The 27,953-nt window shown below is 36.6% G+C and overlaps 1 protein-coding gene across 3 annotated transcripts in view; it reads left to right on the top strand.

Moving 5' to 3' along the window:
* Positions 1-27,953, top strand: part of GRM8 (glutamate metabotropic receptor 8) — a 315,998-nt gene that overhangs the window by 233,809 nt on the left and 54,236 nt on the right. For all 3 annotated transcript variants that reach the window (XM_033057743.1, XM_033057746.1, XM_033057744.1), the window contains one exon: positions 15,311-15,447. In XM_033057743.1, coding sequence (XP_032913634.1) covers positions 15,311-15,447 — 137 coding nt within the window. The remainder of the gene's footprint in view (positions 1-15,310; positions 15,448-27,953) is intronic.

The raw sequence follows: 27,953 nt of genomic DNA, 5'->3' as shown, positions 1-27,953 counted from the left end.
ATGACCTAATACTTCCTTGGACTGTAGAAATAGCAAAAAATCAGGTGAGTTTCAAGGAAACAGGATTTTATATGCATTACTCTTTTAATTTAACTAATGTTTGCAACTACATGTTTCATATGTCAATTTATCCTAAAAAAACCCCAAACCTGAAAGGGCACCAAATAACTGCAGAGATTAAATTAAGAATCTGAAAAGGCTTAGTAATATTTTCCTAAATAAAAAGTCATACTTTTGTTTTTCTGATTTTATTAGAATTTTGATGGGTGATAAAGCCATTGTTCCAATGGGGGTACGATGTGGGCATAGAAAGCAGCAATATTTGAGTGGGCTGGAGTGTTGGAGATTTTACTTTAAGAGAAAGCAGTAGAAATCTGACAGACGGCAGTAATGGCAAAGAATTATTTCTCTTGGGTAGGATCCTTCCTTGAAGGAATTTGTGTAACTCTTAGGCAGTTTCTGTAAGATCAGCATCTAGAGTCTTGTCTTTGTAAGTATTTGAGAGGGAATTAGTCCGTAAATCATCTTTTTATGAAATCATTCAATAGGATTAAAAATCTCAAATACAGCTTATGTAGAGTGGTAGCTGTAGTTTACACAATGGGATCATCAAATCCTAAATCTTCTTCTCTTAGGACTAAACCCCACCTTATAAATACACAACTGTGACTGTGAAGGTAGCTTCTTCAAGGTGTAGTAATTAACACAGGCTGTCTCATTTCAGGCTATAGTAAGCAGAAATTCCCGCTATCACACCTTACTTTTACCATGTTTTTAATCACGACAAGATTTGGATAATTTTTTTTCTCTTTTTTTTTTTTTCTTTTTTTTTTATGTAAGGAGATTTGCTCTGCTCTGAAGACTGCAGAGGCAATATTGATTTTTAGTCTTACAGGCTGCAGAAGTCCAACTTTCCTACAGGGAAACAGCAAAAGGAAATGAGAATCTATACAAAACCTCTTCCAGTTTATGTCTGCCAGGTACTTAGTGCAATAACAAATTAGTACAGCATTTCCTCTAACCACCTGCAAGAATGATTACATTAATTTAAGCAGGTAGAGCTACATTTAGCAAATTATGGGGTTTATGTGGTCTTTGAAATAATGGTAGCAGTTAGATCTTTATATTGCATCATAGTTATCAGTGAGAGCACTAGGTTTACTGACATTTAAAAAATCTGATGTGTGTGATGGTAAGTAAGCACACAATGCTGTTTTCTGTGTCTATTATTAGAGACTTCACAAGCTGACAAAACTCTACTTATATTAAATACCTGAGAAATATGGCTACATGAGTTCCAAAACCTGCACTGATTCTACCATTGAATCTAGGCACCAAATTTTAGATTATGAAATATTTTTATATGCCACGATAATTGATTTGGGATACCCAGGCATAATCAAATTAATTTGACAACCCAATTAAAACCGCCTTCAAGTCAGTCCTAGAAACTGGTTATTTGATATTCTAAATAGCACCAGAAGCAACATGCTCTTTTTCTTTCCTTCCTTTTTAACTTCTGTTCGTGTATGTGTCTTTTTTTCAACGTAGTGTTGCTGGGTTCAGCCTGCTTACCAGGCATGCCTTTTGCCAGCTCAAGGTGTGTGATTTCATTGCCTGGCAATTCAACAGGTCCCTGCACTCCATGGGCTTCCGATAGGCTGACATTTAAATCAGATAAAAACAACTCCTTTGTGGCAGGCAGGTGATCAGGACAGTGTCATTACCATGGCTGAATATGCATTCAGAGAAAAATGGTGTCTGGTTTTCCGAACTGTGAAAATGTTATCTTTATAAGGACTTCAAACCAAACCAGCATATTAAATATTGAAAACCTTGATAACTATTGCAAAAGAAAAGAAAAGTGGATGTATGTTTTTATCATACCCTCATTGTACAGTGATAAACCAGAAAGATTTATTTTGGACATTTTCAGCCAAACAACATACCTATAAAATATATCTCTAGGGTTTGAGATTTTTTTTTAACTTTTTGGTATTTTTCCATAATGAAAATCAGTTGCAAAATTAATTTAATTAGCCAGTTAAACAGAATTTAACTGTCTTCCTTATGAAGAAAACAGTAGTGTTTGGTATATACGACTTTCAGCTGTTACATATTTAAGTTATATAGGGAAGATAATGCAAGATTTGAAGGATGTCTAATATTATCATTTTTCATCATATTACTTACTATAACTATGTGTTCCAATACCATAAGCTCAGATGTCTTGAGCAAGGCCCCCCAAAAACCCTTAAAATTTAAGATTAAAAATCCCCTTGGAGAATTTCTTTTGCACCATCTGGGTTTTTTTGACTAGGAGTTTGGCTGCAAAAGAAAGCTTTTCTCCATGGTGCTGAGGATTCAGAATTTTTTAAAGCAAGCTAAAAAGATTCTCTCACATTACATGAATTTAGTATCTGAGATCCAAAATGAATTTTTTTGAGATTAGTTGAAAAATTTCAGTAATACAAAAAATGTTAGTAGTTATTATTTCTACTGACATTTTTTGGAATATGAATTTCTCATACCAGTAGATGAGATTGAGGTGTGCAGCCTCAAGACTTACTGCATTCACAATATCGCCTGTGTTCCCTAATATTAATACCAAAGAACACCTGTGAAAAATATCTTACTGAAGAACTCATCACCAGTCTCCTTGAATGGAGAGATCAGCTCTTCAGAGAATATATTTTTCTTCTAATAAAGACTCGTTTTCCTGCTAAAAAATTGTCCTTATTTGTCTTCAATAAAAGTAAATTACTGCCCCAGATATCAACAGCTTCAAATATGATCTGTTTAACAGGTGAATAACCCTGTTAAAGAGCTAGTGAAAAAAGTATAAAAGGTATAAAATTAGTATAGACATTGGTATAAAGGTTTGTGAAAATTTAATACTGAAAGATTCCACAGACTGACCTCCCAGATAGTCAGTATGATCTCTAAAGTAGGGTCTTTAAAAAGTGGGAAGCATGGGACTGAGTATATAGGTTATAGGTGTTTTAAATTACTTCCAAATTTAAGTCAGTTTTTCAGTAAAACTGTGACCCATAAACAGATTGTAAAACATTGTAAACTAAAAGTACTTCTTAAATGTTTTATAGCATTAATATAGTTTTATGTCTTTGGAGATTAGTAGCTTTACAATTGCCTTAAAATAACCATAGCAACAGAATAAATTTTCAGTGGACATCAGTTGCTCACTAATGGTTGTTGTAATTACAAAGAAACAAGATGGCAAAAACCTATAAATTACTTATTCTTTGATTGCAGTATATTAATTATTGCTGTGCAGACTTGAAGGACTCAGGAATTTCAAGCGTTTTTTCCTTGCACATTAGGCTTATCAGTAACTGCTTTGTAGTCTTCCCCTCCTTCTGGCACAAGGTAATACTTTAATGAATAACATAGCATTTGTTGTGAATTGTATAAGATGGTTTTGCATTCTAGAAACATCAGAGAATAAGACATGACAAGGTCTGAAATAACATTACCTTGGATACTTTGGAAAATTTAGAACTGTGAATCAGAGAGTGATGTTTCTGCATGATGTCTATCTCCAAATTTTTTGTGGTAATTGAAGCATGACCTGCAGCTCTGTGTGTACGGTTGTGTGACTTAGTTCACTTTTGATGTAGACCACAAAAGAAATCAAGCTACAAAATGGTTTATGGATATTTAACAGTTCCTCTTCGGAGCTTCGTCCTCATTAAATGTCAGAGTTTAAGCCCCAGCTGAAGCACTGGAAGGAAGATTGGTTTTCATTCCTGACAACTGGTAGAAATCAATATTAGGAAATGCCCTGATATACTTTTAACCTGTTTAATTATTTTGATTAACACCCAGCTGATTGCACTCCAGAAAAAACAGGGAATAGCTCAATGTCAAACAGGATCTTGTTCAGCAAGATGAACTATCCTCATGGGTGACTGAGAGTACATTGGTCATAATAAGCTGCACGTGAAGCTTGGTTAGACAGAGAAGAAAATGGTGTTTGTGTTTCAGGTGTCTGTTATCTCAATGTAAATGGACTGATGTCTGTTACATAATGACAATCCCAATGAGACAGTGTTAAGGACACAGAAGTGTCTTGTTTGAGAAATCTTAAATTATTTATGTGCTTTCAGAACATTCTTATAGCTAATTGCTTTTGGCTATGGGTTTGTACGTGGGGTGTGGGAATTTTTGCACTTCATATAAGCCTTAAATAGGAAATCGTTTACTTCATTCTCTCTTCCATCCATTATTTCAAATTATTTCATAATTTCACGATTATAAGCCGCACTGAGTATAAGCTGCATCTCCGGGTGCCAGCAACTTTTCATGCTTTGTCCATATATAAACCACACGTGATTATAAGCCGCACGTTACAATACAGAGTGTGATAAAAGCTACCTATTCTATCACCATCTCTTGAGGGTCGGGGCAGTGATCCTTATCTCAACGGCAGATATTCTGCTAATGGGCCATCCATTGAAACCAGGCAGGGCATTGTTCTTTATCTTTTCACAACCCATCCTTCCTCCAGCCAGTCATTTTCTGCTAATGGCCCATTGAGTCCCACTGTGTGACTGATAAAATTACTGCATCACATTGGAAGTTGCTCCAGTCAGGGGAAAGAGCCCAACATTTCTTACCAAGATAAAAACAGAGGTTTTGGGACACTAAGGTAGCCCCTTTCTCCACTGGACTCCAGAGGAAAACCGGATTTCTCCACATCACCACTAAATCTCCAGAGGGAAACTGCACCTTTTACAGGAGCACTGCTTCAACTGAATCACATCTGTCACTGCAGGAGGATGCAGCCACCATTTAATGGGACTGCTACCAACACCCTGACTGACAGGTGTCACCCTGACGGGGTGTCAGGTTGTACTCTGACTTTGTCAGGGTTTGGAGTTTGTTTCTTTGTAGTACTATTTCTATTTTAATTTTCCTAGAAAATAACTGTTATTCCTAATTCCCATATCTTTGCCTGAAAGCCCCTTGATTTCAAAATTATAATAATTTGGAGCGAGGGGTTTTACATTCTCCATTTCAAAGAGAAGTTCCTGCCTTTCTCAGCAGACACCTGTCCTCCAAACTAAAACAGCAACTTTTTGTTCTTTGTCCATATATAAGCCGCACCTGATTATAAGCTGCACTTCGGGTTCAGACCAAAATTTTAGTCAAAATGGTGCAGCTTATAATCGTGAAATTACTGTATATTGTGTGACAAAGATTTTGTTTGTCTGCTTTCTGTTCATTTTTATTCTAGCAATATATCATATCTGGAAAAATAATGAAGACTTAGAAAAGAAATAACAGAATCCTAAGATGTCAGTAATGGTATCTGAGAACTATGGCCATGGTCTAGGACTTCCAGGAGCCTGGAGACAGACGAGCAAGATCACAAATAAAAGCTCTCTTGGAGCTGGCAGAGCAATCCTTGTCTTGGGGATGAAGCCTGTTAGCTGGACCATTTCCCATTTTGATGACATTTTTACAATTACTCTAAGGATGGTTATCTTTACTCACCAGGTTGCTACCTCACTCCCCAGGCAGCTGTTACCTGAGGCAAAGAACTTTTATTTGATTTTCACTGGCCTCAGGAACCTATTAATACAGAGCAGTTGCTTGAGAGGCTGGACAAACTCTAAAAACATTTGTCCAAAATCACCTAGAAATATAGATGGCTCTTCAGATGTTCACTTTTTCTGCAGACAGCCCTTGCAGCTTAACTAGCTCCTACACATCACAGTCTCCATTGATTCCTATAGTAGTGTGTGGCTTTCTTTGATCATCTTCCTTTCATGAGCCCCACTACCTTTTAGGCTTTCACTGAGCTCCACATCTCCTTTCTCTCATGTGGTTCCATAGCAGGGGGATTCTTCTGGGGTGGAGAGGGAAGAACTTGTGAGTCACTAGTATTAACTACGTTGTTTTCTTATCTGAAACATTTTATCTTAGTGTCTTTGACTCCTGAAGTTCACAGAGGTATGTATGTACCCGCTTGGCATGTTTTCATCCTGGCATGAAGTAAATGCTCAGATTGGAGTCTGAAGTGGGACAGCTGTAGCTCATCTCTGCCTTCTCACATTCAGTACATGCAAGCTGATGAAAAAGTCTGGTATCATCTGAAAGACACTCTGTCAATTGTCAGCTTGATAGGCTTTTACCTGAAATGTGACAAAAAACTGTGAATGAGGTCACCAGTGCTGAAATAAGTACATCTTTCTGGGACTAGTAAAAAAAAAAAACAACAGAAACCAAAAAAACTACAAAACCAAAGCAACAACTTTCTCCTGATCCCCCAAAAATAAAAGGAAGGGGGTGTTGAAGCACAACAAAACCCTTGCCAAACAGTGCACACAGCAGGAAAAATGCAAAAAAGTAGGATAAGGAGGATCCTCAGTATCACATGATTAATGATTAATGGTGAGAACAGATACAGGCAGGGTGCACCCAAGTTCCTTGTGCCATGTAGTTCTCAGATATATCTTGGTGAGTCCTTGTATACACTGAGATAAACTGATGATTTATGGTCAGAAGACAATTCTGTTCTTCCTAGGATATACTAATCAGAGTTTTAGGTTAAAAAGTTGCAGAATATTTTGGACACTCCTGAATGACCTCAATCTCTTCTGATCTCTTTGAATGGCTTTACATATCTACAGCCTCTTGAAAGAAGTTTTTTTGTCAGAAGAATAATGGCAACATAAATAAATGGTATGAAAACTTATAATATGTGAATACATTGTACAGATAACATGGTTGTGTTGCTGGAGTCTGCAAGTGATCCTGATAGAGAAATTCATGTCTACTTAAAGTATACTCATTTGGTAATACAAAAAAAAATTACTTGTGGTTGTATTTGTGAAAAAGATTTCTCACACTTTCATTGCCACTTCATTCCAGCATCTGTGTCAGCTTGTCAGCTACTTTTTTTGGTGTGTGTGTGTGTGTGTTGTGTCTGGAAAATGGAAAATTATAGCCATGAACTCTTCTCACAGGGACTACAAGAAATGTACTTACTACTACTTGTGCCCAACTGCAACATTTAAAACCAAAATATGCACATGTACTTGATAGCATTAAAATGACCATTTTCCACCAAAGAACATTTGATACTATCCAGTCTATAATACTGTGCAAACAAAACTTTATGCATCTATTCACACATTTTTATACGAGAAACCTAACCACCCTCTTATAGCTTCCTCTTTTGGTACAAGCTGTTAGCTTGTACTAGATAATGTCATATCATCCTGCTTCTATTTTAGTATGTTACTAGAGTAGTATTTATCTCTCAGTTGAATTTTATACCATGTGTTGATCTTTAGGGGATTGAGTGATCTGTTCCTATTGCATACAATATCCGTTCCCTGAGCTGTGGGCTTTTTTGACTTGCTGGATTCTTCAGCTTTAGAACTGAATCAATCTTCTCTGACACACAATATATCCTGCAGATTTTAAGATGAAACCTGTCTCTATGGATTTTTTTTTTGAGTACAGAATAAAAAGAGTCTGGATTCTTTCAAATATGCTGGTAGCACTGAGCTTTTTAGCTACATGTAGTGAACAGCAAGCTTTTTGTCTCCATCCTCTCTTCTCCTCAAAACCCCCTCCCACGAGTGGGCAGAGATGTCTCTTTTCCAGAGGTGAAAGGAACAGAGGTAAGGTGGCAGGGGAGGTTCAAAGGGACTAGTTTTCTGTTTTTCAGTAGCTCCTTCCCCATCAGAACTTCATTCATCACATTCTTTTCTTGATGGATGCTTCTGACAAGGCCACAGTGATAATTCCTGCCTTGCTGTAACACCTACTTGTGAAGAAACTCATCTGCATCTCCTACCCCTCCCTGTTAACAGCGGAGTAGGGGAGGTCATTCACATAGCATTGCCCCACCACTGGAGGAGAGGTCAAGGCATAGCCTTGCTGAGTTCAGACTGGGAGACACAAAACTGCCTTCTCAATTCTGTCCCCATAGCAGGTGACAGACTGTCTACCAATTTTAATTCTTTATCTGGCAAAATTCAAAGTTTAATCTGTGATACAGTTGTATTATGGTTATATGTATCTTCTGATAGTAGACTTAATGTGCTGTAAGGAGAGGAACTAGAGTTCTGGTTTTTTATATTCTGGATTGAGTTACTTGTTAGAGGGTAAGAACAAAAATTTCACTGCTGTAGTATATTTGCTGAGAGTGGCCAATAGCAGATGCTGGAGAAGAGAATGTAGGGAACAAGAAAAATGTAGATTAATTTTTCTCCTTTATATTCTTGAAGTTGTAGCTGAAGGACTGCATGAACCAGAGTTTGCATTCAGATCATTGCTTTTAATAACCACTGTTACACCAACTAATTAATGATGGGGCAAATTGCTTTTACTACTCCTATACTGTTGATGGCTAGAGTTCAGTCTCATCTCTGAATTTTATTCATTTCAGGGTAAGTTTTATGATGCATGTCTCAGTGCTTGATGGGGGAAGAAGTGCTAATAGATTCTGTAAGGAAAAAAACTCTGCTTGTTATTTGTTATTTTAAATATCATGTGCTTATGGTGCTTTCCCTGGCTGATGTTATACAAGAGAGGAATGAACCATTCCTCTCACAGAAATAAACAATTTTAATTTTTTCACTATGCTGAGGACCAGGACATCAAATAAATTATATGCTTCTGTGCAAAACCACAGCTTAAGTTCTCGTCCATCAGCTTCCAATATGTAAAGTTGTGCTTCATGACCTGGAATTGATTTATATAGTTTATTTCAATACCTAATTTTTTACTTTCTCTGTAAACCTTGTAAAGAATACCACCATAATTTGCATTACATATGCCCCAAATCTGTATATAATTCATTTATTTTAGCCTTCCTTGTTTCTCTTTCATTCTATTTTATGCATTCATACATGAACAGCCAGAATTTGCCCTGTGGTAAGTAAGATAAATTGCCTAAACATGGGCATCAAATGCCATTTAAGATACCCCAGGGTATCCATCTGGCCTCCAGCTGCTGCCTCAGAAAGGCACAGATTCTCTGTCATATGCATATTCTGCATATCTACATGGATGTATCCAATATCTTAGGATATTTAAAATGTCACTAAAGGTCTGTGTTTACTGCAACTGGATGAAATCCTTTTTATTGTCCTAATCTTGAACTGAGACATGTAGAGGAAACTTGAAAAGAGGTATTTTCAGATTTTGAATAGGTGTAAGACAATAATAATTTTTTATTTTAGTAATCACATTGCTCATTGTTTGAAAGTGTCTGCTGTGTGGAGATTGAGCAGATAACAACTTCATTTATCATAAACCTCACATAGCTTGGTGCACTGTATATTCTTTCTCTGGTAGCTGACAGTCACAAATTAACTGTTGCAAGTTCTGATTAGTTGTTTATAGTTTTCTTTGGTTTGGTTTTTTGTTTGTTTGTTGTTTTTTGTGGGTTTTGGGGGTTTTTGGTTTTGGTTTGTTTGGGTTTTTTGTTGGTATTAAATGTTATAATAGCCTGTATTTACTCTTTCTATTTATTTAATTTCAACCTTCTATTTCATTTGTCTCATTGACAAACATCTTGCTTAATTTTACAAATTAATCTTGCTTAATTGTACAAATGAATTTTTCTTCTCTGGGAACTCTTGGTACTGAAACTTCAAATGGTAATTCTCCCTCTTTTTACTTTCCTGAGAACAATTTAATTCATGGACATCTCTATAGTACTTTTCCCTTTTAAAAGCTATTGAGATTGAAATGTTCATTAAAAAAACCAGAACGCTTAACTCTAGTACTTGAAACTGTTTGCATGAATTAATGAAAGAAGAGTTGATCCTGTAAATCTGAGGAGTCTTTCCATAAAGCTGAATGCTATGAGATGGTGCATTCTGAAGTTTTGATGTACAATAGTTAATTGTATAATAGTGCACTACATAACTGCTTGACTTCCATTCTCTTAACCCTACACTTGAATCCAGGTTTACTTCTTTAGATTCATAGCTGATAAAGTAGTTTATGTAAAACAGCTCAAAGAATGAAGACAGCTTAAGTAATTTCAATTTTATTTTTTAAAAAAAGAAATTAATATCAACCCATATAAATATTATGTCATAAATAAAAGATTTATATCAGGTATCAAGCTTTTAATAAGATCTGCTCCACTAGAGTTGGAATATTCTGTAAATGGCAGTTGTGAGATTTATCAGCACAACCACTTTTCTGTGCTTTTATCAAGGTACTGAACTTACAGGGCTGCATAATAAAACATTTTTTAAAATATTTTCATGTAAGAAGAATCCAAGTATGTTGATTAAATTTAAAAGATTTTTTTAAAATAAAGGTCAGCATTGTTTAATAACTTTTATATATTAATCGCTTCTATATGCACTTGGCCAGTACTACAAATGAACTTGTGGTATACAAGTCAATCCAATTCTTTTCCACTTCCTGAAGTGTACAGAGAATTTCACTGGAAGGCATTGGCCAGGTGCATGCTCTAACCTCACAGGGATCTAATATTGCAGTGTGCAGAACAAGAGGAGATATTTTAGAATCATGTGAAATGTAACTTGACAAAGAAGGCACATGAACGATTAGGTAGGTGCTGAGCAGCATCTCAAGAATATCAAGGTGCATGTTTAAGGATTTCTTCACAAGAATGTGACTTTTCAAGTCCAGTACTCAAAGGACCTGTACTACAACAGTTGCTTATCTGAAAGGGTCCTCCTTGATATCTGTGTAAGACATTGAAAATTCAAAAGGGTCCATCACAGCCTTGAATCTGATTTAAAAACCTCATACATTTTACTATTTGTCTTCTGTAAATAACTTTTCTGGCTAGTTTAACCTGCATTTTGAAAGGCTCATAAACAGCTGTGATCACAGACACATTCTGAAATGTCTAGCTGAGGTGCTAGTTTAACACCCAGAGCTGTTTAATGCTGATTGCTGCAAAGTGGGAAGGAGGAGGAAGAATTCCTTTCAGTGACAGAGTATTACTTTAAAGCTAAAAATTGTAAATATATCCTTTGCTCAGCAAAGAGATACTTCTGAAACTGATCTCAGAATAAGTTAGTAGCACTGTTTTTATATTAAAGAAAATCCCAACCCAACCCAAACCGGAAAAGATTGCCATGAAGGAGAGATGAAGAATGTAAAAGCTCAGACATTATTTTCCATAGTTATCCAAGCTTATTATGTAATCGAGAAATTCTAGCAGGTACTTTTATTTTAGACATCCAGAATAAATTAAAAATTTATTTTAAATGGTGACAGATTGAATATAATTACCTGAGTCATTCATGAGTTAAAGATTATACATGGCAACATAACCACATATAGAATAAAATATGAAAAGGCTCAAAGACATAGTTCCCTCACTTCTCTTTAGATATTTTATTAAATGATTGCTTAAAAAATATTTTAATAATTTTAATTAGTGAAATTGTTGGGTTTTTTTTAAAGTAGCCTGCTTTCTATTCTATTCTATGGTGTTCTACACTAACATTATAAGAACATTTATCCTAAGCAAAAGTAACATTTTTCTTATTACGGTTTCCAATGAATGTGGTTCTCCAATGAAGCTAGCAAAGTTCATTTTCTAATATAAATACTCTATTGAAGAACTGTTTGTTGTGGTTTCCCAAAGTACTTTTCATCTAAGTTGGTAGTCTTGTCTCACTAGCTCAGGTCTTTGTTGTATTCTGTGCTGCTTTCTCTCTACACTGTGTTAAATTTAATTTTAGCGGGCACACCTCAATGTTCAATAAGAGGAGCATTTAAATACTCTCTATCTTAAACTTGAACTACGATGTAATTCTCTGCAGTGGCAATGATAGGTTCTATGTGGCACCAGATATCAAGAGTGCTCAGTTCTGCATATCTGGTCGTCAGAAAAAGAGACACTTGTATACTTCCATGGCATTTGTTAGAATGCTTTATGCTGAATCCAGGTTTGGCTCCTCACATGAATTGGTTGCTATGGTCAGGTACAGTGTTTCTTCACATGGTTTATTATCTGGTCTGCATACAGTGTTAATGAGTTTTTCTACAGAAGTGTGCACTTTTATTTGATGGACTATCCAACAAAGCATATTTTCTTAGAAAACCTTTTCCATTTGAGGACTATCCATTCTCAGATGCACTGTTCATTCAGATAATTCACCAGGGCATATTTTTCTTGAGACGAGATTAACATTTTTTTTCAGAATACTAATTAAACCTTGGTAGTTTATAGCCTTGAGACATCTAGTTTGTCTTACACCTTTAGTCTGCTGTTATCTTTCAAGACTTCTGCTACTGTCTTGCATTCATTATTTTGGGAACCACTGGTCAAATCCACAGGTTTTCTTCAAATGCCTTTAATTTTGCTTTCCTGGTTATCAGCTAATGGTTTATTAGCACAATCCAGTCAGATGTGCCTCCTTGTTATAGTTCATTAAATGTTTCATTTCACAATGGAATATGAATATAATAAGACATGGATTAAAGTAATAGTCTCCTTGTTAACACAATATACAAGTTATGATGGCATTGCTAAAACACAATCAAATATACTTTAGAGCAGGCACTGTGATTGCTACTGTACTTTCTAAAATCTGCTGTTTAACAAAGGGATGGTGTTTTTTTCTCAGTGTTAGGGAGTGTAAATCTTCTGTGACTTATTCCAGCTTTTAGTAAGCCTGTTTTTTATTAACTTGACAAAGATTGTTTGACTTTTGCCACATGAGAAAAATCTTGCTGGACTCAGTTGGAGAGGCTGCTGAATTTAGCAAGTTGCTATGTCCCTGTTGACTGTGATGCAGAGCATGAGATGCTGTTGTGCTCTAGCTGAGAACAGCACTACACTAAAAAATAAAGATGGTTCTGGACTGGATGAGTCAATCTCTTTGTATGAGTGTTGTGGTTTAACCCCTGCAGCTGAGCATCACACAGACTCGCTCCTTCCGCCACCAGCTGGATCAGGAAGAAAACTGGGAGGGTATAATTGAGAAAACAGATAGGTTGAGATAAAGACAGTTTGATAGGTGAAGCACAAGCTGCACACATAAGCAAAGCAAAAGGACTTGATTCACCACATGCTACGGGCAGTCAGGTGTTCACTCATCCCCAGGGAAAGAAGGGCTCCATCACACATAAGAATGAGATAATGCCATCTCCCCAAATGTCCCCTTCTTCTTTTTTTGTCTCCATCTTTATATGTTGAACATGATGCTATATGGTAGGGAATATCCCTTGGGTCAGTTGGGGTCAGCTGTCCTGGTTGTGTCCCCTCCTGACTCCTTGTGCATCACCAGCCTCCCCAATGGTAGAGTGGACAAAAAGCAGAAAGCACAATGTCTGTGTGTAAGTGCTGCTCAGAAATAGCTAAAAAACCCCTGTGTTATCAACAGTTTTCAGCACAAATACAAATCAGAGCCCCATTCAACCTACTATGAAGAAAATTAACTTTATCCCAACCAAAACCACCACAAGATATTTTTAAATCCAGCTATATATTATAAGATCACACTCCTGTTGCTGATCATAATAATGTTTTAAGTCCCCATTTGTCTTAAGGGATACCAAGGACATTTCCTATCTATTCATAAAAATAGCAGTTTTTCCATGAGGTCTTCAAATGCTGCTGAGTGGAAAGATGAATTCTATTGTTACTATAGAGTAATGTTGTGAAGGTTACCTCCATAGCTATGTACCAACAACAGCTGAGTATGTGTTTATTGGGTGGAAGAAATTTATTGCATCAACCTGGTCTGTGAGCAGCGTAAAATAATTTCATTGCTTGATAGATTGTAGACTGGGATTTTTCTTGCCCTTCATTCTGTCAAAAGAATTGGGAGCAAAGCATGAAGAGCTTTCCAAAATTTTCTGTTGAGTCTCTTTTATCTTCATGGGGTTTTAAGTCTTTACCACACATAATTTTTGATACTCTTCTTCCATGGTTGCTCATGTCCAATTTTTGCAGCCAGAATTTTTCTGGCAGAACTGTGAAATTGGCACAGTATTTAATGTGCCACTTGTCACTCTCAAAACACTGTTTATTTCACTGGATATCAATTTTATATGAAAGCTGTTATAGAAAACAAAATGCTTTAGAGAACAAAATACTTTATGGGAGAGAGACAGACAGACATACAAAAGGAATTTATGTTGAAATCCTGGAGTGTGTAGGCTGTTCCCACTTCTACTATCTTACTTCAGCTCGATAGGTATCCAGAATTTAAAACTTTTTTTTTTCCACTCTCTGGAATCCACTTACAGGAGACTTAGCACCTGTAGGTGATACATTAACATGTGTTATACTGTAGGAATTTACTATGAACTGGCTATTCTTTTCTTGGATGTTCGCATGTAGAAACATGAAAACGTGGGGGAATTTTGTGATGATTTGGGTTTTTCCCCGAGTAAAGATAAATTTCATCTCCAGTCACTGAAATAGAGCATTAGCATACTTGTATTTTTCTTCAATGGACCTCAACTATAAATATGATTCACCTATATATAAAATTTGGGAAAGAGATGTAGTTTTTGAAAAGTCTCTGCAGGAGTGCAGGTCCTTGATGTCACCTTGAGGGAATCCATCAAAATGTGTTCTAATTTGGCTGGTCTAGTTGCCAAGGTAGATGTGTAGTTTTCCATCTTTGAACATTTTGTTGATCGAAGTAAGAACAGTGTCGATTTATAACTTTTGACAGCTTCAGCAATGGCCTTTTCTGTCAGGCAGTGTCATGTATAGAGGAGAGAGCAACAAGCACAGCTGATGTACTCAATTTATCTTGATAAAATGCTTTTGCATAGGTGGTCAGTGCTAGAAACAGTATACTAACTGACACAATTTAAACATTTGCATCTCAAAGTGTTTTATGAGTATTGGCTCCTTAGTTGATGATATAATAATATTTTTTTTACTTAATGGGGAAATTTTCTATATGGTTCATTATACGATTGCTATTTTTTGCCTACTTCCAAGTATACACATCTTAGAGTGAAATTATCTCTTTCTTCATGTCAAAAGAAATTTCTTAATTTCTGTTTTATCCTAGAATTTCTTAATGTTCTATAATACATACACAAAACACCCCCAACCAAACACCCAGAGAAAAAGACTGCAAATAATTATATTTTAAAATTATTTTAATAGAATCATAGATTAGATTTGTAGATTTTGTGATGATGGTAATAACATACATTTTGTCTTTGGGAGGTTTTTGAATTTATTATCATACTTTACTTGCATTATGGAGAACCTGTTAAATTTCTAGTTGGTATTTTTTCTTTAATATGTATTTTAAAAATTTCTGTAAAGGTATTTATTGATTTTTAATATTCTTTTCAGGGAGTGCTGGAACACCTGTTGTTTTCAATGAAAATGGAGATGCTCCTGGACGCTATGATATTTTTCAGTATCAAATCACCAACAAGAGTACAGAATACAAAGTAATTGGTCAGTGGAGTAATCAACTTCATCTAAATGTAAGTACGCTGTTTCCCTTAGTATGGTGCTGCTAAAACTGGCTGCTCATGGCCTGGATGGGCACACAGTTCCTGGGCATACAGTTCCCTGGGTAAAAAACAATCTGGAGGGCCAAGCCATGCAGAGATGACAGTGAATGGCATTACATACTGTTAGGAGCTGGTCACAAGTGCTGTTCTCCTGGGGTCAGTACTAGGGCCAGTCCTGTTTAAAGTCTCTATCTATGGTCTGGATAAGGTGATCAAGGGCACCCTCAGTAAGTTTGCAGGCAAGACCCAAGTTGAGCAGGAGCGTTGATCTGCTGGAGAGTGGGAAGGCTCAGCAGAGTGCTCTGGACAGGCTGGATCCAGAGCTGTATCCAGAGCTCCATGGCTGGATTGGCTATGGCCAGATGCATGAGGTTCAACAAGGTGAAGTGATGAGTCCTGCACTTGAGTCACAACACCCCCAGCAGCGCCACAGTCTGGGCGCAAAGTGGCTGGAAAACTGCCTGGTGGAAAATGTCCTGGGAGTGTTGGTTGGCACAGCTGATTAGGAGCCACAATGTGCCCAGGTAGCCAAGAAGGCCAATGGCATCTTGGCTGTATCAGAAATAGTGAGGCCAGTAGGACCAGGGCAGTGATTGTCTCTCTATACTTGGAGCTGGAGAGGCTGCAGCTGATAGAATCATAGAATGATAAAGATTGGCATAAACATCTAAGGTCATTGAGTCCCACTGTCAAGCAAACACTGTTAGGACCACCACTAAACCATGTCTGTAAGGCCACATCTTCAAGTCTTTTAAATATCTTCAGGGATGGTGATTCCATCAATTCCCTGGGCAGCCTATTCCATTGCTTGACCACCTTTACCATGGAAGAATTTTTTTCGTATTATGAAGCCTAAACCTGTTCTGGCACAACTTGAAACCATTTTCTCCTGTTGTATCACTCGTTACCTGTGAGAAAAGATGGACCTCCACCTGTCTACAACCTTCTTTCAGGCAGTTGTAGAGAATGACAAGGTTTCCCTTGAATACAAAATGCATTGAGGAGCTGGGGCATGTCCAGAAAAGGGCAATGAAGCTTGTGTAGGGTCTGGAGCACGGGTCTTGTGAAGAGAGGCTGAGGGAGCTGGGCCTGGTTATTCTGTTAGGTAGAAAAGGAGTCTCAAAGGAGAACTTGCTGCTCTCTACAGCTACCTGAAAGAAAACAGTGATGGGACATGGGTAACTAATGGAAGTTGCACCAGGGGTGGTTTAGATCAGACATTAAAAAAAAAATTCTTCACTGAAATGATGATCAAGCATTGGAACAGGTTGCCCAGGGAAATGGTCACCATTCCTGAGGATATTTAAAAAATATGTAGATGGACCTTTAGGGACATGGTTTAGTGGTGGACTTGGTCATGTTAGTCCAATGGTTGGCCTTGATGATCTTACGTATCTTTTCAATCTAAATGATTCTATGGTTCTACAAATTTCATTATGATACTGATGTTGGAAAATACTAATTTGAGTATTAAATTATTTCAAATGCTTAAAAAATATTTATTCTGTCAGTTGGCAGAACAAATCACTTCCCCTCTGTTCTTGTGAAGACAGTAAAAGATAGCACAACAGCCTGAACCAAATTCTTATATTTTCAAGTCAGATGGGTTGTGCAGTTATCAGCTCCTTCAGATGATATTTTCAAATCATTTTATATCCATTATTCCTCAGAGTGATTAATAAGTTAGGCAGGGAAATAACTCTTCCTTTAGAAAAGGTATCAGACAAAATGATGGGGACAGGTAAATTGCCCAGGTATTTCAAATAATGTAAGAGGATGGAAATGTATTTCATAAAATCCAAATTTGGATTCTAACCACTTCTGATTTAATTAAAACATTGGGATGATGAACTACTGCAATAAAAATATTCCTTGAATATAAAGGAAGACTTTGGTGTTTTTCTATTAGAATAACTATGATTTGGATTGTCCCTTATTACTTTATAGCAGAAGGAATAAAAATACACAATTTACCCATCCATAGATGGTGTTTTTAATTGTCTTAATGTGTTTTGCAAGTTTTAGGGTAAAGTTTTACCTGTGCATGGAATTATATTTGGGTTGAAATTTGCCATCCATCCCCATTCAGGGGATATATTACATAGTATTTGTATGACAGATAGGCATCAAAGTTTAATATGAGAAATTTTTGAGTCCAAGGCACTTCTTTCTAGAAGATAATGTCTCCATGCAAACAGAAAAGAAAATGAAGGTCATCTCTTTCCTTATTAGACATGCAATATAGTTGAGTTGTGTTAGCCATTTGGGTGCCTCTGCAAATGTGAAATACCAATGTTGTTTTGCTAAAGGCTGACGAGAATGGCAACAGTGCGAATTGATGACTAGATCCACCAAAGTTTATGCAGTGAATTCAATCAAACCACAAAAAGAAGGTTTCAAATATCTCTGGTTTTCCATGTGAGAGGTTCCTGATGAAGAGTAACAAAGACAGTGTAGGAAATATTTACAAATTATTCTCCTGTTCAGATTATTTTGCAATAATTATCTGAGTGGTATCCACAATAAGACATATGATGGCTCCCTATTTTCATCCACAGCTGTTAAACCACTTTAGCATATCTACAATTTAATATCTGTAACTACATGTCAGGGACTCATTTATTTAGTTATTCTGCCCAAAGAGAAAAAAATCCTACCAACAGAAACTGTGTGTTGCAGACTGTGTGGCAGTGTAATTTTCCTTCACTAACTTGATATCTGTCTGTTGAAAGGCATGAAAGGAAAAAAAAATAGGTTGGATATTAAACATTAATTTCTGTAAAACACTACAGTAAGATCCTTATCATAACTATTTTGGAATACATTCAAAATTTTGCTAACTGCTACATTTTTCTGAAAAGTTTGTGTTTATTAAATGAACTGAAAAACTGATACACGTTTTGCTCAAATGGTAGTACTAACATAACAATTATATAGTAATAACTAAAAGCTACCTAAAAATTTGCTTCAATTTTAGTTCCATTATGATCTGACTTTTTCTTTCTCCCCCTAGACTTCTAAATTTTTCATTAAGCCTGTAGTTTTTCAGTCCCATTACTTCTGCCTCATGGATATGTACACAGGGGAGCTCTGAAATATGGTTGGATTGATGGGTACTCATACTACTAAAACCACACCATGGCTAACCACACTGACCACAAATTAACAGGAAAGCATTTATCTGAGAATGCCCCTCGTTAACTCTCATCAGTTAAGAATGTGTTAGAATGTTGTTTGGCTCTTTTTTCACCTCCATGGGTTCATGTGTTGGATACAACTGCCAGTTCAAATTGTCAGGCAAGCTCTGTCGAGTGTGGGGAGGTGTGAAGATAAGGGTGTGTTGGCACGGAGCCCTTAAGTGCAGGCTTCTGCTCCCAGCCTTGTGTTGGGGTCCGGCTCTTGCTCCACCATGCCCTGCTCTGCTGCAGACCCCTGCTCACACAGGCCAGGATGCAAGCAGGGACACAGGGGGAGCTCCCCCTGTTCTGCATTCACTAAACTCTTAGCAGGTGTTGATGGCAGTTGTGACAGATGATGATCTGCTCTGGCAAAGCTGTTGCCTCCTCTCACTAGACAAAATATATTAAAACCAAGTAATCTTTTTGAATGATTGTCAATACTCCAGATCATCATATTGCAAATTAGGAAGTGCTTTTGATTGCCAATGAATCATAGGGAACACAGTGGATGTTTTCATTAGTTTCTGTGAAAACATCTATATTGATTGAAAGTGAAGCAGTATTAAGATAGCAGAGCAATTTTTACCCTGCTGCTCTTTAAAGGAGATACTTTTAAAATATAATACTTTCCCCCTATATCCTTCCTTCTCCAGTTTCCCTTTAATGAAGACAAGTGTAACCATGATTTTAGTGAATATTTGTAGGCTAGATACCTCTACCCTAGTTTTTACAGGTATTTCTTCCTCAAATTGTGCAATAATATGTATGTGTTTATGGTTATGTTTATCTATACACCTGGTATTGTGTTTCAGAAATTTATAGTTTTTACTCCTCTGTTTATTTTCCCTGTTAGAAAAAATAAATCATGAAAGTATCAGGTTTTTACTACAGTTCAACCCTTGGAACAATTAATGAAAGACAAACTAGAACATATCTTCCACCTGGATAACTTAATCGAAAAGTTTCACTTTTCTATTTCTGATCTACTCATTCCCCCTACTTTTTGATTTTCCTTTTCCTTAAGATACTTTTTGCTAATTTATGTCAGGTTTTGGCTGCAGGTTTGTTGTCTGGACTGTGTCTTCTCACCTGGTAGCTAGCCCCAGTCTGTCTCTGGCCACCACCAACAGGATTCAGGATTGCTCTGCTGATGTCTCTGGCTCCTCAAAGTTTCACTGACTCTGCAGGGTCCTTGTCAAGCTTCAGACTTGTTCCTTTCTTGTTGCAGTGCTGGTTTTCCCTTTGGGCAGAAAGTGCTGACTCTGGCTGGATAAATATTCTGTATCATGCTCCCTAAGGGGCTCTTTCTCAGCAGGCTTCACCAGCTGCAGACTCGTCTAGCTCTGATGCTGGTTTCTTCATGGAGACTTCAGTAACATTAATGCTCTCCTTTAGGCTAGCTGACCTTTTAAATTTCCTCTGAAGCAACTAGTTTCCAGATACAGGCACTTCATGACTACTGATCAGTCCCACTCTTGTAATTCTTACAAAAAACCCCACATGCATGACAATTAAGAAACAATAATGATCTTCCAAATTTAAATTTTTGCACAATTCTAGAGTTTGAATAAGGTTTGTCAGTCTTTGACAGACACAAGGAAACTCTGAAAGCAAATATTTAGAAATGTCAGACAATAATCTCTAAGAACCTTATTGTCTGATGATTCTGACCGTGTAAATTTACACCTCTTTTTGTAAAGTCCTTTTGCTCTCCAAGGTTTCCTGGCTTTAGGTAGTCTTAATGTACTGGAAACAACCAGACCTTTAAATCTTTTAGTTTGATTTTTCTGTTACTTACTTTCATAATTTTCTTTTCTTTAGCAGTAGAAAAGGATAACTTAATTTTCAGGGAATTTTGATAGTTAAAATGTTTTCTTCCAAAAAAAAAAAAAAAAAAAAAAAAAAAAAAAAAAAAAGTCTGGTTTTTATAATGAATAAAAATTCAGGCAAAGATAGCTGTTTCTGCAAAAGTTATGTTTTATTCATATAGTAACAGTGTTTTGCATACCAGGTCACACGTAAAAATTCTCTAAAAATGTGTGGGTTTAACAAATTTGAGCTCTCAACCATGTAATATCTGTACAAGGAAAGTTGTTAGAAACAAGCTTGCTTTTCCTTGCACTTATGATTTGAATTCAAGTTTTTTTCTTTTTTTATGATTAATGATGAATTTTCCATTAGAAACTGTGTTCTGTATTGCATGTGTTGTTACAAATGCTGGACTGAGATGATGACTGGTGGCTTTTGTCAGTGGCAGTAGATGGAAATAGTCCCAGTCCTAAGGTTTTAATAATGAGTTTCTGAGTTCCTTTCCTTAGAAACCCTTTCCATTTGTTCTGGTTAATTTCTGAACATCTTTTTTTCTCCTCTTAAAAATGCTCTATTTTTAAGATAAATACCAATAGGAAAAGTTGAAATGTTAAAGAATTTAAAAATCTAATATTTGACTTTTTTCTTTTTTTAAAAAAAAACCATGTATTTTTAAATACTGTTTGAAACAATCTCAGATTGCATTTCAAGCTTATACATTGTTTTGGTCTACCGAAATCTGTGTTAAAGACCCCAGTATGAAAAAATATGTAGATCTAAATGCATATTATTCAAAGTTAGTGATTTTGATTGATGGGTCTTCAGGCAGACACAATTATTGGTGATTTCAAAATCACACATTTAGCTGATGCAGTTAAAATGCTCAAGTGGATCTCAACTTCAGTGATCCTACTCCTTAAGAAAAACCCAAAGCATCTAAAATCCTGCATGTTTCCTTGGAGCTGTTCAATGCATGTGCACAAGAAGAGATTGTAGGGAAGCTCACCCCAATAAGAAGAGGACCAGCCTTGCCCTCAATGGGTCAGAGCTGTGACTAATAAAGATAAGTGTGATAAAGGGGGTGGGTTGGCTGCTCAGGGGGGTCTTGGAGGTGGAGGGTCTGGAGAAGGAGGACCTGGGGGAGGTAGAGGAGCCCTGAGGAAGAAAGAATGATCCGGAGAGACACAAAGAAGAATGAAACAAGGGAGAGATTTGCTGCTGTAAAAGATCTGCTGTGAGGTCAGTCTGGGTCTGATGGGGTCAGAGCTGCTGTTGGAGCCTGCAGTCACAGCTGAGCTGGGTGAAAGCTGTGCTCAGAGTCTGCAAACCAATCCTTGCAGTCACAGCCCAGCAGGAAATAACCAGCAGTCAGAGTCTGCATCTGGACCCTACAGTCGGAGCTTGCTGCAGTCAGAGCCAGGATGGCTGAGCTGTAAAGAAGAATAAACTGGGACCCTTTTCATGTTGTTGAGTGAGAGTCTGTGTCTTGGCTCATTTCTGCTCCTAATGAGAGGTCTGCTGCAACATTCAAGGCCAGGCTGGATGGGATTCTGAGCAGCCTGGTCTAGTGAAAGGCGACTGTGCTCGCAGCAGAGGGACTGGAACTAGATGATTTTTCAGGTTGCTCTTAGCCCAGGCCTTTCTATGATTCTGTGTTTCAAGTGAAAACAGTGTATTTTAAAGGCAGAATTAACTTGTATTGATTTAGTTGTTTGGTTTGGAATTTTTGTGGGTTGTTTTGGTGGGTTTTTTGCTTTTTTTTTCACCAAAGCATAAGAGTTCTGTTAAAATAAAAAATATATTTTACAATAACAGATTTCTAACATTCTGTTTGAAATAATAAGATGTATAAGCTTTCAGATTTATGGAGTATGTGCACTGATGATATAAATGACTCAGGGGCATCCATTTTTCCATAATGATCTTGATTTATGACAAAAACTATAAATTAAAATTACACTAATGTGATGAACTATCAGAGAGACAGCCATAACCATCATCAGCCTTAAGCACAGTGATTGGTGAACTAGTAAAAATTGGGAACCTCACACTGACAGTGAGCTTCCCTTCAGGCAGCCAGATCATAAAGAGATTTGAATCAGTATTTGATTTCTCTTCTTTTCTGGGCCTCATGCCTTGTATCTAACACTGAAGGGAGCCATCAAAACTGAAATTAGTCAATTATTTTTGGAAGTTACAGATTCAAAACGCATTAGTTCCCTTTTTTTGTGACATGTTATAAGAAAATGTCTCAAAAACTTCTGATCTTTTCCATAACTGCATTAAATAAGTTTCAAGCTTTGCTGTAGGCCACTATATTTCATTTAAAAAGTCAGAATAATTCTTTTTATCCTCTGGTAGTGATTATATAATTGATAGATGTTTTTAAAAGGCTGAACCTAAGCCCTGTGTTTAACAAAAGAACACAGCACAGTGAAATACACAACAAAAGCACTTAGTGCTGTATATGATTATATCTATAAACAAAATATGACAATCATATGGCCTGCAGGGTGTTCTTCTGCCTGCATGTAATAGGGCAGTAGAGTTCAAACTTTCATTCTAACAAACCTGTGTTATCTCACTGAAAATTGTTGATGCTGGCTGAAAAGTAAAACCCTATGAGACAAGCAAAAATGTTTTAAGTTCTACTAGTCTTCTCAAAATTATACTGCTATCTTCCTTTTTTCTACACAAGGCTGAAAATAGAAGAGACTAGATTAGTTAGGTTTCACAAAACTAGTCCTGAACTTAGCACTGGTCGAGTAGCATGACTCAGGATTTATTCTTTCTTATTGTTAGGGTCTTCGGTCAATATGAAAATTGTATCTGCTAAGAACCAATTCTAGATTAAAAAGATAAGTCAGCTGGAGGCTACAGTAGATGAGAAGTGGAGACAAGACAAAAATACAAGAAGCAAGGAATAAAATTGGGATTTTATGATACTGAAAGGTTATGGTTGTACTGTTATAGAAAGCTTTGTAATGGAGAGGAAATAGGCTGATACAGATGTTAAAAAAGCAGTAAATGATTTTAAGAAGTGCCCGTATTAGACAGAAACTATTTCAGACATGACTGAAATCAAAACAGAACCTGGATTCAACAACCAATGGCCTTGGAAGAACCCAAGAAGAATGATAACTTGTCTTCCTTCTGAAGTTTTTTACTTCTTTGGTCCTAATAATCTTTTTTTCCTCCCCTCAATGGAACAGACTTCTGATTGATTCTCTAGAGAAAAATAAATAAATCAAGAAAAGAAAAATAAAATGGATAAAAGATAGCTGCTGAGAAAATATCCCAAAATTTGATAACCACTTTTTTCTTCATTAGAGTGATAGTAAATTGCCAGTGAAACTGTCTCTGCTGGAGAGTTAGGATGAATAGTGACTTTTTTCTCACCTTGTCTGGGTGAGTGAAAAGTTCCTTATATATGAAGCATGAAACTGCAGTTGTATGTTTGGCCGTGAATTTGTCACAGGATTCTTGAGTGGGTGGTAGATATTTTATAGCTTTTTGTGTTCATTCTTTGCAAAAGTGGTATGATTAGAATGAATTGTTCCTTGAATAGCCATAACCAACAGGATAAAGAGTATTCCTGTTTTTTCAACAAACTGGAAAGAAATGACAAGCATAGCACTTAAGTTTTAAAATGTTCTTTTCTCTTTCCCAGTGAAAAAGAGTGTGCAGTGGTAGAACAATAAAAATTCAGGACCTTTTAAAGTAATTCCTGGAGAGTTTTGCATTCATATATGGGACTTCAGAGCAGGGTTAGCTACTCCCTTGGTACAAGCTAATGTGAGTTTTAGCATTGACAAACAGCTACTTGGCATAGCAGGTAGTTTCAGCAAGTCTGTAGTAAAAGTTTTTGAGGTTCCAGTGTGAAACAGAGTATGAGTGTGTTTTTTCCCCCCTTCCCTTTCTCTCACACCCTGGAATTTATATATGTCTTGTTCATTTATGTTATATATGGAAGTCTACCACTAAATTAGAAATCATTACATGGAAAATGAAAAAGACCTTCAATGGTTATTGTATGATGAGAGGGAATAACCCGAAATTAGCAGAACATCACTCTATGATTATTTTTTTCTGTTTGCTTTGCTGCAATTCTCTTCATCTTCACTAATATTATTTTAATTACTTTAGAACAGTCATCTAATATTTATCCAGGATTTTTCATCCTAATAAATCCCCAAACACTTTTAAAAAAAATATTTAAAGATAGGGAATTATTTGCTAAATATCCAAAAAGGTATCACTAGATTTAGTGGTGGTGTTAATACATGTTAAGGCAGGGAATGAAGACTGCAAAGCTGATTTAATTGTAACTTCAGCTTGCAGCAAACAGATTTAGTGTTAAATATGCCAAGAAAAAACGCTTGAAATGACTGGGTCAAAGATTGCAGTGCTTTTTCTGGTAACTGCAGGAATTCAAGTGAACACCCCTTTCATGGAAAACTTTGGCATAGAGCTAAGCAATAGCTTTGGTATGGTTAACTGATTTGCATCACCAGAGGCCATTACAGCAAGGAACTCCTAGACTTGTGATGTAATTCATCTGTTTTCTTCCTCAGTGCTGTGAACTCCTTAGCAGAACTGTGACTTCACTTGGAAAAATAAAGTAGCTGGAGAGAGTCCAGCAGCAAGCAATTATAATGATCAGCCATCTATAAAAGCATGCCTTTAGGGAAAGATTGAGCAAACTAGTGTTGTTTAGTCTGAAGAAAACTGCACTGAGGGGGGTTATGTTAATCTCTTCCAATACAGAAAAGATTATTCAGGAAAAGAACAAACTGTTAGGCATAGTTAATTTGGCTATTAGAGAAGAAGTGGATTTGAATTACAGTGAGAGATAAGTAATGCAGACATGCTGGAAGGTTCTAAGGGTGAGGATAATTAAGTACTGGACAATCTCCAGCACTGTGGGCTGGTTGGAGCAGGTGAGCTGTATTGATTTTGCTTAAGCAATTCAGAGATGGGGCCATCACTTCTAAAGTTTTCTGGCTTTCATTTGTTTGGTGGTTTGAACTGTTAATAATCCCCTCAGAGGCAATGTCCTGTGTCCCTTGAGCAAATGCTGAGAGGCATGAAAGCAACTGGGCTTCTATACTTGGTTTTGTGAGTGAATACAAGACTGTCTATGTCTTTAGCAAGAGCTCTAGAAGAAAACCATGAAAGATTTATCGAGTTACAAACCTGGTTACTTATTTAGGATCTTTTTTTGCTTCAGGTTGTACATCACTTTACTGGGAAAGGACAACTTCTCTACCAGTTTTCCATTCACATATAGGACTCCAGTTTGGACTTCTATTTGCGTGCTAGATGCTTAATTTATCCCAAACTGATTTAGGTTCCCTTATGTGGAAAACAGTTTATTATTGCAGTGTTGGTGATTTTTTTACTTAGACCTTCTTTCCCTAACACTTAGAGAAGCATTTTCCCTGTACACAAAAGTAATTTACCATACAATATTTAAAATGCATCATTAATTATGTAAGACATAGGAAAAGTAGAATCATTACCATTTCTTGCTTACTTTATTCTTATAAATATTTTTTTCCTAAGTAGTTATTCTGTACAATTGCAAAAGATAGCCTAAAGAATTTAGCTGCCAAGAGAATACATTGAAATTTTTCTATTTTCCTATTTATTTAGCCTAGTTATGATATTTTCATTTGTTCTCAAAATATTTAGTACCTGAAATCCACCTTTGCATTACAGAAGAGAGCTAAAGGGATCTCAAGAGACTTCTTCTACACTTACGTTATTTTAAGGGTGAAGATTTTGCAGCTTCAGGAGGCATTGTCTTTAATTTTTTAGCTACTCTTATTTTTCTGAAGTGTTTTATGAATACCTAATTTTTTACTTCTTATTGCTATAATTTAAGCCTGTAGGTTTATTCAGTGTACATTGTGCACATCCTCATCCTTTTCATGTATTTGAAGACTGTTGTTTTACCTCCCAGGCTATGTTATTACTTCAGGCTATACAACAGGAATTTGTTCAATTTAGTCACACAGATTATATTTTCTGGATGTGCTTCTGATCTTTGCAGGTTTCCTCTGGACTCTCCATTTGATTCTCCTTCAAAGGGAAAAAAAATGACCTAACCTTCAGAAAGTGTTCTGACTTGCTGTCTCACCAGTGCAGAGTACAGGAGAAACATAATTTCATGTAGTCAGGAGTGGAGAGCAGAGGGGGAAAACTGTTGTATCTATATGCATTTATCTGGCATTTACCCCTCTTGCAACGTATTTGGACGACATTGGTTCAATATATCCCAGGCTACTAAAGCCCTGAGATCTCTTTTTCTTCTGAAGAGCTGCTACTTCTGTCCTTCATGACCCATAATGTGCTGCTAGTTGTCCCTGTTAAACTCTATGCTTCCTTTTTTCAGACTCTGCAGTATCGTTTGAAATAAGTATTCTAACCTTTAGCACAGCTTCAGCCTTTTCCAGTGTTACTGCCCAAATCAGACCACCATATACTCTGTTTTGTGATCCACATAAAATGAGTGGTTATCACAAATATTGAATAATAGCAGACTAACAGTAGACCTTTCTAGACCACACCCAGTGCCATCCCTTCCCTTCTGACAGTAAATCAACTACAAATTTTATCTTTCCTCAGCTTTCTGATATAATTTGCATCTAGCCCTTAGGGGCTAAATCTGTTTCACTAGGTTGCTTATGACTGAGTGTAATTTGAGATGTTGTCAAAAGTCTTTCTAATGTTAAGATAAATGTCACCTGGCTGCTTGTCTCTCATCCACATTGACTGTTACCTTCTCACTGTAGGAAATGTGACAGCTCATTGATGACAGATCCCTTTTGGCTGTTACTTTTTTGTTTTCTCTGTGTTTTTGGAATGTGTTTGTTTCTTTCAGGATTTTTCTTGGAATCCAAGTCAAAATGAATGATTGATAATTCCCTGGCTTCTTCATTCCCTCTCTTTTCAGAATGTAAGCATTATGTTTCCTGTTTGCAAATTCTCCATGCTTCCCCATAAAGTCTCAAGAGCTTTCTGTCTACTCAGTTCTGTAAATATTACAAAATAAACCCCAATATTTTCAGTCTATACGAAACCCCCTCACTTTCTCTCATTTTGAACGTCTTCACCTTTATTTCTTTAGTAAGAAGTATTTTTACCTTTGGTTTGGTTCCCCGCCCCCACCCTGACCAAACATGATGTGTAGCATTTTCTCTAGCATAAGCTTCCTTGTGCTTCTTTTTGTTCCTGCCACATCGCTAGGTCTCTCTGCAGAATTTTGAATTTAATTATTGACTCTTCATTCTAAGCAACAACACAGGCTTGGCAGGGAAAGCTCTTCCCCTGCTGCTGGAAATCTCAATATAAAATAGTCTGTCTTTTGTCTGTTCTGAGTTAGTTCCAACTTTCATGCTTTTTGTGTATATGGTTTTGCTTCCTGTCTGGAACTGTGTTTAAAGGGCTAGTGTGATTTCTTTTGTTTATGTAGTGCTGAAAATT

The sequence above is a fragment of the Catharus ustulatus genome, chromosome 4 (genome assembly GCF_009819885.2).
Source record: "Catharus ustulatus isolate bCatUst1 chromosome 4, bCatUst1.pri.v2, whole genome shotgun sequence".
In the NCBI taxonomy this organism is placed as follows: domain Eukaryota; kingdom Metazoa; phylum Chordata; class Aves; order Passeriformes; family Turdidae; genus Catharus; species Catharus ustulatus.
The sequence above is the reverse complement of the archived record's forward strand: the minus strand, read 5'-3'. Positions and strand labels throughout refer to the sequence as shown.